Source organism: Rattus norvegicus, chromosome 2 (assembly GCF_036323735.1).
Source record: "Rattus norvegicus strain BN/NHsdMcwi chromosome 2, GRCr8, whole genome shotgun sequence".
NCBI classification, from domain to species: Eukaryota; Metazoa; Chordata; class Mammalia; order Rodentia; family Muridae; genus Rattus; species Rattus norvegicus.
Genome location: NC_086020.1, coordinates 142,113,800 through 142,128,917, shown reverse-complemented (window position 1 = coordinate 142,128,917; position 15,118 = coordinate 142,113,800). Strand labels below are relative to the sequence as shown.

Below are 15,118 nucleotides of genomic sequence, written 5' to 3'. Positions count from 1 at the left end.
ACAAAGCAAGCAGACAGTCTTGTTTGGTTCAGTCAATTTAGGTCCCAGGTTTCTGGTGGATGCCAGTGAAGTTTGGGCATGACAGTCATACATCCACAGTGTCATCAACCACCACACAGCAAGAGAGCTGTACCCAAATTCTCCCTTTAAAAATGTTTAATAAAAATATTATCATAGTTTAATAAAGTGCTTAATTATTGTCTGAGAAGTTTCCTTAATCACATTTTCATTTATACATTAAAATTTTTATTACATTTATTTAGTGTGTGTGTGTGTGTGTATGTATGTATGTGTGTGTGTGTGTGTGTGCTCCTGTATACATAAGTAGAGGCACATGTTTACATGCTATATAGCTCATATGTAGAGGTCAAAGAGAGTCAGTTCTCTCCTTTCACTGTGTGAATCCAGGGATTAATTTCAGGCTCATGGGGTTAATAGCAAGCACCTTTACCCACTGACCATCTCACTGGCCCTATTTCCCCATTTTTAAATGCTCTGCGGGTTTACGTCTGGCTGGGTATGTCTGAATTTCTTGTGCCATATATCCCACAGTAGATAATGCTCACTGCCCGTGTAGTTTGCATTGTCCACTTTTAATCCTAGAGTTATTTCTGTGTTCATTTTCACTAATCTGAGAGGACTTAAGTGAGGTATCTATTTTAAAGTTGATCGCATTTGGTAAATAGTTTTGCAGCGTTGTATAGTTTATGTTATGTCGTGCCATTCTTGTTCTCGAGGAGGTGAGTGTAAAGTAGTACAAGTCATTAGCAAACCAACACTGTATCTCAGGGTTCAGTGCAGCACTTACCCTAAGAAAAATTACATATTAATTGTACGGTGGAAGTAAATATAACAAAAGAAAGTTTCAGTAAATCACAGGAGTGTTTACTGTACGGAATTCTTGAATGAACTCTAAAGAGCACATAAGGATTTTAGCACCCTAAGGATTTAACGCCAACTTAAAGTGAGTTGTTACAGTCATGATTCGTAGAAACCCTGTGCACTGCCTGCTTAGGCAGGGTATTTATTCTTTCTAGTACCTTGAACTGGACTGCAGCTCACTCTGTGGATGACCCTGACCTGTAACCCACAGGAGTTCCACCTGCCTCTGTTTCTGCAGTGTTGGGATTAACAGCATGTTCTCTATTTTCTCTCAGTTTATCTCATTTGAAGGTAGAATTGTCTACAGACACGTTTTAAGAGAGATTAGGCTAGGTGACAGTACTTGTGATAAAAGCTTTAATTCTGAAGAGGCTGCCTTCTGTACTCTACAGGTTACTTCAAAAGAACTTGGTATGAAAATATTCTTTCTGTTTAAAAAGTGGTTCTCTTTGTATTTGATTTGTATCTTTTTGCCTTAAAAATCCCTTTGAGATGGAAGTTCAAATTTTAGTCCCAGAAATTATTGTTAACAAGCCTGAACTAAAATAAATGGTACTCTTGTATTGCTTGAAATGGGTGAGCTGTGTTAGCAAACCTTTTGTGTACTACATGGGAATTTAAAATATGCTCTTTTCATTCATTGTGATTGCTACATGATAAACAGTTTTCAGGACCTGTTGTCCCTCTTGTGTTAGGGTCCTTAATGAAAAGAAAGAAGGGTGTTTTTCATTGACAAGTATTAGGAACAGACATCATATCTAGGCCACAAATATTCAAAACATCTGTACAATTTTTATGGTAGAGTCACATGATGGTTCCTCTCCAGGGTTCAGGTCTTGGTGTGAAAGACCAAAGATAATGTCTATAGCTCTCCCTCCCTGAACACTCCCAGGGTACACAGTTTCAAGCCTTCATCAGGCCTTGCTATCTGTGGACCTCAGGAGCTCAGTAGAGGGGTGGCAGTCAGAAAAGGAGCCCAGGGCAGGAAAATTGGAAATACTCCAGGGAGGGATGTCTACAGACAAGTAAAAGGAAGGTTGCAAACAGCCAGGATCCTCACTTCCTCCGGCCCTGCTTGCCCTCTAATTGCACACGAAGCCCTTGTTCAGAATAAGGAAGTGACTGCCAGCAATGATTACAGAGCACTTCCTTCAATAAACGCTGGGAAGCCTGACTGAAAAGTCTTATATTCAGAAGATCAAGATAAAACCAAAATGAAAACCAAAAATATATAAAACTCAACCTATTGTCTAAATACCCTTCATTTAAACCCTGAAATACATTTCTGTACGCTGAAGTCTAGCAGGGTGCAGACCAACAGCCACTTTGCAGACCTGTGATATTGGGTCAGCAGGCTAGGCTCCCCTCATAGAATAAAGTTGCAAATTCCCAGAGACCACTAGGACAAATTGAATTGAATGCACTCCTTCTTCCTTTGTCCAATAATGGCGACATTTCTACCCCCCCCCCATGATGACGTGATTTAAATCCTGTCCTGCCATTAGGCAGTGAGTGAACAACCTCTGCTGTGGATTTTGGTGGAAACTACTTTTCATTTATCCATGTTGTAGAAACAGATGTTTCTGGAACCAAATAAACTGAGAAATCTTCTTTCAGTTTCTTAAATAGGCAGTGTTTTCTCAGTGGTAAGACATACCTGGACTCTGAAGGCCAGTTTGAGCCATGTGTTAGTGTAGGCGATGACTTTGGAGACTAGTAACCTCCTGGGAGAACAGAAGTGAAGGAGGGCAATGCACTTCGTGTCTAGTGGGCATGTCTAGTGTTGCTTGATCGTTCCTTATATCCTAAATCCAGACACGCGGTTTCAATTATAATGGAGCTGCAATTCCATGATGGGAAGGAACATTTGACTGTAGTTCAGATTTCTTGGTATTATTTTCAGTTTATTTGGAACCTCAAACAAAAATTTGAATTCTTTAAATAAGTAAACAATCAGCTGGATATAATTTTAAGGAAACAAAAGACAATAATTTTATTTAATAATGATTTTGAAAGTTTGCTCTCTGATTTTATTATTAAAACTTCTAGTTGACCTTTTCAGTTGGAAAATAGACTTTGCAGCGATGGAATTTTTCCTGCTTTTTAGTATCACTAATGAATTGAATAATTTATGAGGTTGTCGTGTGTAAAAGATTCAGTATGATTTGACACAGTCTCAGTCTCTGGTGTTGGAATGTGATTAATAAAAACCTAGAGGCATTTCTTTCTCTTTTTTGGTGTTTAATGTGCTAATTTTGCATGAACTGAATGTGTGATTTGGGTGGTTTTTAATGGCAAAATCTCTTTCAAGTGAAAATTTGATTATCATGAATTTTACAAATTATAGCAGTGGAAATACATAAGAAAAATCTTTTAAAACTCATCTTCCCATCTGCATTGTTTATTCTTTGGGCAAAATTAGCTAATAGGTAAAAAATTGAAATAGTAGGTTTTAAATGTGACATACCAAAATGAAACCTAGACTCATCAAGTCCTGGTATATTCTAGTGTGTGAAGATAGTGTCTGGCAAAGAATAGGGCAAACTGAGTACATTTGGTCCTCTTTGTTGACTGTCAGTCATCATTGGGCTTCTGTTTTCCTTCCATACAATTACAGCGGAGCTACATTTCATCAAAGCCTAAAATCGCAAGTGCTTCATGTCTTGTGATCAAAGACATCATCTTAAATAGGTCTGATCTGGCACTGCAGATGAGGGCAGGCTGCCTCAGCCTGAGGGAGGGAGAAAAAAAAACACAGAGCAAAGATGACAAAGTTAATCAGTCATTTCTTTGGCAATAAATAAGATATGCTGAGAATTGCAAATGAGAACATTCTTAGGTTCCTCAGAGATGTGTCTGCTTAACACCTGATTTATCTAAGCTTGTGAAGCCATCAAGTTATGACCTTGATACACTAAAAGCAGCTCTGTAATGAGCTGGAATTAAATTAGCCTGCTGCTGCATGCATGGCCACGGTAATGTGTCACATGCAGTATCAGGAAAGACGAAGGCACTGAGAGAGGAAACAACATTGTGTGGCAATGTAACCAAAAACTATGAAATCACCTGTCTTATTCTTCCAAGAGTGTGCAGTCCTTAGAGCATTTTAGAGCCCACTTCTTTACCATGTAGAAACATGAACGACCTTCTGCTTTGATCGGTGTGTTATCAATTGGAGCTCCATGTTTAGACTAAAACTTAGGTTCCAGCAACTTCACCCGATGGTTTTATGGGCTAATGAAATGACTTAATAAATTTCCTAAAGTGGGTTCATAAAAGCTACAAATAGTACCCATTCAGACATACATATTATTTCTCATATCAAAACCTGTTCCAACAAGCTACCTGTTCTTGTGTTGAAGATTCAAACACACTGTACACTATTGAAGTTTCTGTGTGCCACAAATGCTCTAGACACTGGATTTTGGAGCTGAGCATTTTTACACTGCAGGAGCACAGGAGACTGGATGTCCAAGGGTACCATATAGTAGCTATGACTTATGAACTGCCTCAAGAGAAGATTCTGAATTTACCAGGAGACCAGGGAAGTAAGGGTGGAAAGATTAGAAATCACCAAGATGGAGAGGGATTAGAGCTGCCAACGTGGGGGGAGGGGAGGGGAGGAGAGGGAGTGGTAGAGTAGAGTAGAGTAGAGTAGAGTAGAGTAGAGTAGAGTAGAGTAGAGTAGAGTAGAGTAGAATAGAATAGAATAGAATAGAATAGAATAGAATAGAATAGAATAGAATAGAATAGAATAGAATAGAATAGAATAGAATAGAATTCACCAAGATGGGAAGGCTTAAGGACCTAATGTGATGGACTCAGTGATTATGTTAATGACAGAAATTCAGAAAGTATTTGTATGTAAGACTGGAGATGACTCAGTAGGGAAAAAAACTGTCCTGAGCAAGTCTTTGGGGTCAGTCTCTAGCTCTGGATACAAAATTGTTTTTATTTTAGATATTTAATGTTCTCGGATAAAATAAAAGCCACTTACAAACCAAACTCAGATTTTTTTTCTATACATCCCATTGGAGTCCTCAGTCTTTTGTAGAACTAGATGCTTAATGAAAACCAGTCAGTGTTTATAAATATATACATATACATACATACTTGATGAAGTCTTTGCACAACGTTTAACCACATCATTGATCAGTTTTTGAAACCCAATTGAAAAATGATTTTTCTAAAGACATACTACAAATGTGACATTCTCAGATCTGAAATGAGTTGGTTGTGTCTATACTTTGTTCTACTCAGAGCGCCTTGAAATGCTAGACAGAAAGTGAGTATAAAATGTGGCTAGTGGACTTGCTGCCAGTTGGAAGGGGAAACACGTCTCTTCATAAGTTAGCTTATTTTATTCCAATTTCTGGTTACATCCTCATATGTAAATTATATGCACAGTACAGTAGGTATTTGTCTTGCAGTGTATTAATAGTTCTGTGAGCTCCATGAAGGTAATGTGTCTGAGTGGCAATTGAAAACATGAACTGAGTTCCTCTAAGTCAGTGGACAGATAGAATGGGCATGTGAGAAGGCCAGAAGTACACAGAGTAATGACCCCTAAGTGGAGACCCCATGAAGGAACAGAGGTTAGTGCTATGAGGTGACGCCAGGGAAATGAGGCTGTGAACAGACAGAGCTGTGGAAAGATGTGTGTTTGGGAAAGATCGAACCAAGGAAACAAAGTGACCGATATGGTGGGTGAAGCAAAAGCTCACCCTAAGCACCACCACAGCACGCTCTGTGTGCACTGGGCGCTGTACAGTGTTTCCTTGATAGCGTCTGCCTAGTAGTAATCTGGTAACGCTCACTGCATGTCACCTGTGAAGATGCTCTGGTACAGGGCACCTTAGTGTCGTTTGTGGGTGGTCACTTAGGAAAACATAACGTTTTGTGAATGTTTTTTAAATTCGTTTAACTTGTTATACTAACTTTGACTTTATTTTTGTATTCATGTATTTACTTTTTTTTTTTTTTTGAGGTACTTGGGTTGGTCCCTGGGCCCACGCATGCTAGGAAGCATTCTGCTCCTGAGGCTCCCCTCCAGAGCTTCTTACATTTTATAAAGTACTGTTAAAATAGCCTGCATATCAGCAGCACCCTAGCCGGACTTAGTTTTATTAGTAAAGAGAAGGGAGAAGCTGGTTACCATGTCTTCCCTCTTTCTGAACCAGTTGCCTACCCACTCAAAGCATCACCCATCCTTCACCCGCATCATCTTTACTTCTGTTCTTTGGTCTGAGATCCTCAGAGCACATTTCCAGTGCTGTTCTAGGATTGCCTCACCCTTTCAGAGTGCCTTCTTGTCATCTACTACTTGTTCATTCCTTTACAAGATTCGCTAGGATTCCAGGCTTACATTCTGCTCCTGTCTACCTCTCTGCGCACAGGAATTAGCAGGCTTTCTTTCCTTTACAAACTCCTTCCCCAACTCATCCCTCTCCTTTATTCTAGGGGGAAAAGTGCTTAAAGGAAGAGGAAATGGCTGCTGTTCTTCCGTCTCAGTACACTCATTTCCCATCACTGTTCTTCTCTGCACTGTGTCATAGTGGCCAGACTCCCACAGTGAATTCAGACACATAGTTAAGGACACACTGCCCTGACCTGTATGATACTGAGTTCCAGACTCCCCCCAAGAGCATTGTTCTTACTCAAGTAAAATGTACCATGTGTCTTTCAATACAATAAAATCCTGTTTTAAATAATTATATATCACCCTAGCTTCAAGGCTAGTCACAATTCTAATGAAAGCTATCTATCCTAAAATGCATAGAGAGCTGATATATATTATCAATTTTTCTTTTAAAAGCACAGTCTACAGTTTTCTGCATGAAATCTTAGATTATTACATTAACACTTCCTTGTTGTATTGTGCTTAAATTCACTTAAATACATAACATTTTTCTTGAACCTTTTTAATTGCATTTTTCTGCTTAAAATTTCATTTATGAGTATCCCCTTTGTTGGTCTTCTCTAAGAAATATTGCTTACATATGAATATTTTGAATTAGGAATAAATGAAATTCTGTTTTTGCTGTCAGAACCAAATTGTGAAAATGTATTACATGTCTTTGAAAATCAGTATACTCTATTAGCAGGCCTGTCAATATAAAAAGTGCCTCCCATTTCCACCTCCTGCTCTAATAACCTGTGTTACTCTCAGGCAGTTCACATAATCAGAGTATATTGTCAGCTTACTGGAGTTGGGGAAGCATGAAATGAAAATCGCGTTAATATTGATCCAATTCTTTTACTTGCAAGTGTCCTTGGTGTCCTTTTCCACTGAGCAATAACCGTGGGCATTAGGTAGCCATTTTCTTCTCTCTTCCTTAAATTCCAGTCAGTCATTACAAACATAACTAGTCTGAATAAGGATTTAACACTCAGAATAATCTGTGAGCACTGAATCTTAATTAACACCCAGATTGCTGATATCGAATGTGTAGGACACATCAGCAACATTTTCAAATCTCAGACTGTGGAATGAAGGACTAAGAGATGTCTAACATTCTTCCTGGGTAGAAACACAAAGGATGCACTGCCCCGATTGTATGCAAGGTAAAGATGTGCCTTCAAGTCCAAGTGCCATTTCCAAGTCTTATAGTATCTACTTGTGACCACTCACTAAACTCCATGTCAGTGGTCAGGAATTGTAGATGAAGTGGTGTTAGATACTCTTCATCTGGTCCGAAACACCATAACTAAAAGCCTGATTGGTTTTTACATCTGACTTATTAAACTTGCCCAGTGACCAGCTTGCCTTTGCATGAAGGCATGTCTTTAGCACACAGGAATTGTCTGTTTGGGTATGAGCAGCTTGTTTCACGTGTGACGATGTTTTCTTTTTCAGTGATGTTTATGCAGGTGGGGTGAAGCTTCTTGGGGGATCGATCACATATTAAAAGGAGAGGTTTCAGGTTTCCATTCTCTTTAATGTGGTGTTGGGAGTTCACCATTGGGATCTCCCTGGGGTCTTCTTGTTCTGTTCTTCCTTTTTCTTCCTTATTTCCTTTCTTCCTTCCTTCGTTCTCCTCCCCCCCCAACCCCATCTCTGTATTCTATTCAGACAATGGTTCAGGTAAAAAAGACTCTTTCCTTTTATATCCCCATCTTAAGAAAGAGAAAATATGTGTTCTGTGTTTAAAATAAAACTCTTAAGATTAATTCTAAATTTGTAATTACTTAGAAGGGAAATATTTGCTAATGACTGTCAGGGCAAGTTTCCACATACATGCCTTTCATCTCACATGGGCAAAGTTGGGAGCACTAAATTTTTCTATGATAGAAACATTCCTTCATGCTTCACTGTCTAGTGTTCAGAACTGTATGATGCTCAGTAATGGTCTGACACATGTGTGTCACTGCGTGAGATCATGTGGCTGCAGCTAGTGTGATAGGTGAAAGGTATATGAGGTACATTTATCTTGAACTCTTTCTTTTTGTGGCATTTAAATAATAATGTGTAGAGCTAAGACAAAACAAAAACAAACATTCTGTAAAGCACCATTCTATAAAGGTATTCGTTTCTGTGACTTGAATTTTATTGAGAAAAGAAAAATTCTCTTAACATTTCCCAAAGTATCCCTATCATTGGTGCTTTTCTTTTAAAAAGGTATTTAAGTTTGAAGATTAATTGCAGAATTTTATACATATTGACACATTGAACAAGAAATAATGCATATTTCAAAGACCTCTCTTGAAAAGAATGTCCTCTTGTGAAGCTAATTTTCAGATGTCTACAAACATTCAAATTTTACAAACATACATTTAGGGCAAATTATAATAAGGTAAAATTTTCACTCTGCCAACCTCCCTACAAAGACCTTCTTCCAAAGATGGGGAAATGCTATGTTAAACTTGTTTTTACTGAGAAATCATAAGGTATTCTCCTTCAGCTAACCAAGATTTCAAACATTCATATTGTTAACATAGCCAAATAAAAAATTTCAAAAGCCATCAGAAATGTTGATGATGTACGACCTGGCCTGGTGGCACACACAGGTCTGTGATTCCAGCAAGGCCAGAGGCAGTGCTTGGAGTATCACTACAATTTCAAGGCTGGCTAGGCCTTCCCTGTAACCTCAAGGCTAGCGTGGGCAACTTTCTGAGATCCTGTACCAAAATTTTTCAAAAAGCAAGGAAAGGGACTAGAAACACAGTTCAATTTTATAGTGTTTCCATAGAATACATGAGGTCCTAGGTAAAAGCCGTAGACCTCAAAGATGAAACTATGAAGACAATGACAATAAATTTAAAAAGAAAGTGGATTCTCCTTTAATACTAACTCAGTGAATGAAATGAATGAAACAGTCTCAGGGAAGGTGTTTAAATGCCAGCTGTCTGCACTATGTCTGTTTCACAAGAGCTAACAGCACATGAGCTGCCTGTTCTTCTTTGCTCAGAAAACATCTATTTTAGTCAAGCTGGGGTGCATTGTGCTTTGTAATGATTATGAGCATGGTGAACGGAAATCTCCACAAAGCGCAGAGCACTGTCAGTGGCTGTGACCAGGCAGCACACTTAGGACTTGAGGATGAGGCTGGTTTTATTTTAGGCTTATGAACCTCAGTTTTGCTCACTTCTTTTCTTTGTATAAATCTTGTCCAGCAATATCATGAGTGATAAAGCCTTAATTTAAGTTTAATGAAGTTCAAAATTAATAGGCGTCCACAATTTGAATTTTATAGTAATCCCTTGAGACTTAGGTTGAGAAAATGCTTGTTCTTTCTCTTTTACAGATTGGAAACTAAACTTAAGAAATCGGTAGGGATTTGTTTTAATGTTTATAATGGGAATAAATTGAAAGAATAAAACATGATAAGTCAAAGTAAAAATTTTCATATTATGGGAAGACTGAAGGACATGCAAGGAAGGTAACTTATTCAACAGTGTATACATAATTAGCTGGTGAGATAAAACAGTATTATGTGTGTTCCCAAATTCCTCTAAGCAAGTGACAATATAGATCAGCTGTAGAGCATTCACTGGCCTTGAACATTCACGGACCTGGGTTCCATCCCAAGGACTGCACCAGAACCAAGCAAAAAAGAGACAAAGGCCACAAAGAAAATCTCCAAGTAAAACATTTCAAAATAATGATGTCTTCAGCCCAGTGATTCCTACCCCTTTTTTAGTATCCACAGTTAACTGTAGAATAATCCCTTAAATCAAAATAAATCATGTTATATTTTCCTTTATGGTATTTGTTAATATAGATAGATAGATAGATAGATAGATAGATAGATAGATAGATAGATAGATAGATAGATAACAAACTAATTGCTAGATCCTGAAATTGTTTAAAGAAATTTTTAGTATAAGCAGAAACTGGCGTGTATTTTAACATTTGTGAGTTTAAGACAATGAAAACTAAAGCAGCCATAACAAAGCTCTGTGGTGCTGGCATACAGTAGCAATGTGGAAGACATCCTAGCTCTCCTTTCTCTTCACTTCTGAAACACACCTTGTCAGAGCAGAGGTGTCAGGTCAGGGGATGGAGGACGTGCTGCCATGCATGGCCCTGCATGCATGGCCAATCCCCAGCATGGCAACAGAGTAAATTAGATAATTAATTACCTTAATTAGAATATACTTGGATTCACTAGTTTCCTGGTTATTAAGAGAAACTTATGAAGGAAAAATGTCTTCAGGGCTACACTGTGTCTCTGTAACTCTATGAATAAATCTACAGAAAATGCATTCCTAAATTTAAAACATGAGAGGAAATGAAACCATAATTTTACATTGCACTTTGATCATCCACAAATCCATGGTACTTATTCTTCAAAAACTTTGCATTTCCTTGCCATTTTCATATTTTTTAGGAAATAAGCATCCCTGTCTCCTTTGTCTAGTTTTACTTGTTTTTCATGATTCCCATTTCAAATCTAAGGTACTCTTGGCGGTTTGCGGCGTTCGCTTGTTAATTTCTTGATGAATGGCTAAAGAGGCCAAGAAGTGCATTTGGTTCAGCATGTCTTCTAAGACAGATGATCTCGAATAAATTCTCCTCTCAATCAGATTTTGATTTGTTAGGTGATAAACCAATTCTTTCTAAGGACAGTGTTTACAAGCCTTGTAATGAGACAGCCCTCTGAGACCTTACCTCCTTTGGCTGTAATGTTGATGGATGAAACTCTAATTCATAAAGGATATTGTGATTGAAAAGCACCTTTAAATCTCATATACTCTAATCTAGACAAATGTTTGTTTCAATTCCACAAAGCTGGTAAGTTCAGTGGGTTGCGAGCTGGTAGCACTCAGCAAGGATGACGCACTCTGTGTAGGCACCATTATCTATAGCAAATCTCTAAAAGATTCAAAGACTCAAATGTTGGCTGCTTCAGAGCTAGAAGAGAACAAGAGAACAGCTTGATGCATTTCCAAGCTCTCCTTCCTTCTATCGCATGTTCTTTATGGGTAGATTTTTATTGTGATAACATAAAGTCACATAAATCTTTTTTTTTACATGGTAGTAATATAAAGAAAAACTTGCTTATTAGGCTGACTGAAACTTAAAGTACGTTGTTACTTTAATGCAAAGAACTGAGCTCCATTTTGCACAAATTAACACAAATCAATGAGATTATGGAACATTTGGGGAAATTTTGATTTCAAGCCATCCAGAGATGAGTCCTGTGACTCAGTTCACTCATTCAGGGTTTATCAGTGTTTGCTTCTTACCAGGCACTGTGTTACAGAGATGACATTCCAGTCATGAAAAGTGCCTCTGGGCACCTGCGGAGATAAACATGCAAGCAGCTGCAGTACCTGAGTGCCTTCCTGAGGTGTGGGGAGAGCATATGGGAAAGAATTGACAAGTCAGAGAGTCAAGAGAAGGGACTTACTTGACACCTACACTTCAGCCAGTCCTGTGCCACTACCAAGTGCTAGACCCTTATGCTGCAGAGATGTCACAGAAGCACAGTGTAGAGGACAGGCACGTGAGATCCCACCTCCAATGTGTAGCCAAAGCTATCAGCTGTGACATCACACAGTTACTTAGAACAGATGTCTGGGGGAAGAGAATTGTGAATGGCAATTAGAACAAAGCAGAGGAATGGGAAGAGGTCATATAAGGCTAGCAGTGAGAGGCTAAGAGGACTTGGTCAGCTTGCCAGGGAGTCTTTTACTCTACAGTGTAATTCTTTTTTTTTTTTTTTTTTTTTTTGGTTCTTTTTTTCGGAGCTGGGGACCGAACCCAGGGCCTTGCGCTTCCTAGGTAAGCGCTCTACCACTGAGCTAAATCCCCAGCCCCCTACAGTGTAATTCTTACTGTGAGTGTTCATTACAGGGGGTTAACAAATAAAACGAAACAGGAATACAAAACATGCTTGTATTGTATGATAGCCATTCTGAAAAAATGTTGAGGGTCATGTGAGCCATGAAGCTGTGAAATACCTTACCAGGTAATGACTGACAGTAGTGCAGTGGTCAGCCTCTGACCTGAACTGTATTGGAGGAGGAAGAAGCTGCTTAGCTCAGCTGGGGAAAGCATGGATGGTATTATGCTGGTTGCATTCGAACCTTTTTGTTAAAGCAGGCAAGCTCAAAGTTCCTCCGATTTACTACCCAACAAGAAAAGGGGTTGTGACTATAACAACCCCCCTAGACATTCCTAGTGTGCAGGGTCTGTAATTGGGGTGAATGAAACATTCCAGGCTCTGTCCTTCATCTGGTATTGCAGAAATAAGAATCACCCATGAGCAGTGAGAGAAGAACCTCATGTAACCCGTGTAGACTCCACTGAGGCATTGGTTTGCAATAGCAGTATTTGTCTCAAGTTTTGAAAAACAATCAAATAAAGAAGTATTTTAAAGTGCTCTGTAAGTGTAAAGAAATGCAAACGACATATAATGAAGAAAATGTTGTCTGCAACACCCACTGAGTGCAGTACATCCACAGTAACCCACACTGCTTCTGCTTGAACACAGGCACTGAAGAAGACGTGGTAAAGTCCAAGAAAGCATTCAGAAGCCAAGCAATTGTGAACCAGAACTCAGAGACTGAGCTTATGTTGGAAGGAGATGATGATGCGGTCAGCCTGCTCCAGGAGAAAGAAATTGACAACCTTGCAGGTACTTGTTAATATGTTTCTGCTTGTTGTGAGGAACACATAAAGCCACAGGACTCACTCCGTCATCTGGTGAAGAAATGTGTGTCAATGTTTGTTGTCACACTCAGTCATGTGAGTGCTGATACTTTGGTGTGCTTCAGTCTCCGGCACTGAGCTAGGACCTGAAGCAAACGTGCTTCCCTACAGTAAGCAGTAGCAGCACACTGTGTACTGAGAAACAGTGCTTTGGACAGGAAAGTAATTCTGAGTACAGTTCCTCACATAAAAGTGCCGCTGCCCTTGGGAGGTGGGTAGATTGATGAATCCCTTGACTTCTGGGTCTCTAACCTGCCATCAGCCTTGGAAAATGGCCACTTCCGCAAGGTGAGCATGGGATTTGTCAGCCCCTCCAGGCTGAATTTTTGGAATGTCTTATTCCTGTTTTGCTCTGCCCTCACAGTTCTAAACCCGTTACAAACAGCTAACCTCCCCTGCTCCGCCCTCAGCTTCTTGTTGTCCTGGTGCTGGTCTGAGGCCACTGAAAACAGGATCTGCCATGGCATGATTGGCTGTGGATACTTTAGAAGGTCAGCCAGTATCCTTTGAGGTCTGATAAAAGCAGGCCAGAAAGAAAACTATAGAAATGGGATACAGGCTTGGAGCATGCCCGGAGCCCAACAACCAGATTGGGAGGTTATATCCTACCTAGAGCCAGGTTAAAGCTCCTATATTAGCTGGATATGGTGATATACTGCCATCTCAGCACTGGGCAAGAGGACCTTGAGTTAAAGAGCAGCTTGACCTATGTACTGAAATTGGATTTCAAACAAAGGACAACAGAACCACCCTACTTCATAGTCTCAGACTCCATTTGAGCTGTAACCTCAAGTCGTTTTCAGCCCATATAACATTGGAGGAGACCATGTGCTTCTGTTTATCTTTCTATCTATAATATGACACTCTGTTTCCAGGAGATTACTTACTGAAAATAATCTCCTGTAGCTATATAATATCCTGCAGTGATCCATTCCTACAGTGAAGATCTCAGTATTCGTAGCACACAGGAGATGAACTCTTGTTCTCCCACTTCTGAATGAAGAATATACTAAGCAAGACCATCCTAGTGCCAGGTCCTAGAAATGCCTGTCACTACATCTCTGTATCATGGAAACTATTTCCTATTTCTAAAATCTTTCCTGTTTCCTGAATCTAGTGCCAAATGTTTGTCTCAAGTTCTGAAGTAAACACTCACATCTTGCTTTTGGAATTGAAAGCAGATGAAGGCTGTCGTTTCATTTGTCAGCACGTGTGAGTCTTCCTGAGCTGACTCCTGCTTTTGAGGTGATCGGAAGCTCGGAGCTGTGGCGTCTGGCTCACCTTCCTTTATTTACCTGTACTCACATCCATGCTTCACCACTGTGTGGTTTAGTTTACCTGGCGCTTTGAGCCTCTGAAAATAACTAATTCAAGTTTCCTTGGTCTCTTGAAGCTTATATCAAATCTGCTCGGTACTGATATTAATTCACCAGTCTTACCACCTACCAAATAATAGTAACTCTTCTGTGTTTCTGCCCTTAAATGGTAGCTAACTTTTCATTTCTGTTCATAAGCTAAACAGTGAAAACATGAAGATCAGACACCTTAGAAAAATAAAAGTACCCTTGCAATAAATTATTATTATATATTATAAATAATGGTGACATTTCATAAGAGTCACTTAAAATTAGATTGATAATTGCAGGCCATCTGTCACTTGAGCCTTTGGCTCCATCCCTTCAGCAGATTTTCTTTGAGTGAGTCTGTACTTGTCCATATCCGCTGGGTCCTAATTCAGCTTCTTCCAGTAGGATCCTTATCTATCTGCAAAACTTAGATCGTTTTCCTAAAATATTGATGGTCCCTTGCATAGCCCACATCTTTACAACAGAAGCACAGTGTGTCGCTTGGAGCCTTGAGTAAAGGAGAGAGTGAGAGGTGAGTGTGCCAGAAAAGGCAAAGAAATAGAATTTACCAGAGTAAGTGTGTGTGTGTGTGTGTGTGTGTGTGAGAGAGAGAGAGAGAGAGAGAGAGAGAGAGAGAGAGAGGATGTTGTAAATGGTAAGTCCATTATTGAACTCCCCTGTCATGACACACATAGTGCCACACAAAATTCACTTCCAAAAGTTAACTTCAGAC

General features: G+C 39.4%; 1 protein-coding gene across 8 annotated transcripts in view; it reads left to right on the top strand.

The window, feature by feature from the left end:
* Positions 1-15,118, top strand: part of Nbea (neurobeachin) — a 559,026-nt gene that overhangs the window by 360,255 nt on the left and 183,653 nt on the right. For all 8 annotated transcript variants that reach the window (NM_001427608.1, XM_063282102.1, XM_063282100.1 and 5 more), the window contains one exon: positions 12,822-12,965. In NM_001427608.1, the coding sequence (NP_001414537.1) occupies positions 12,822-12,965 (144 nt within the window). The remainder of the gene's footprint in view (positions 1-12,821; positions 12,966-15,118) is intronic.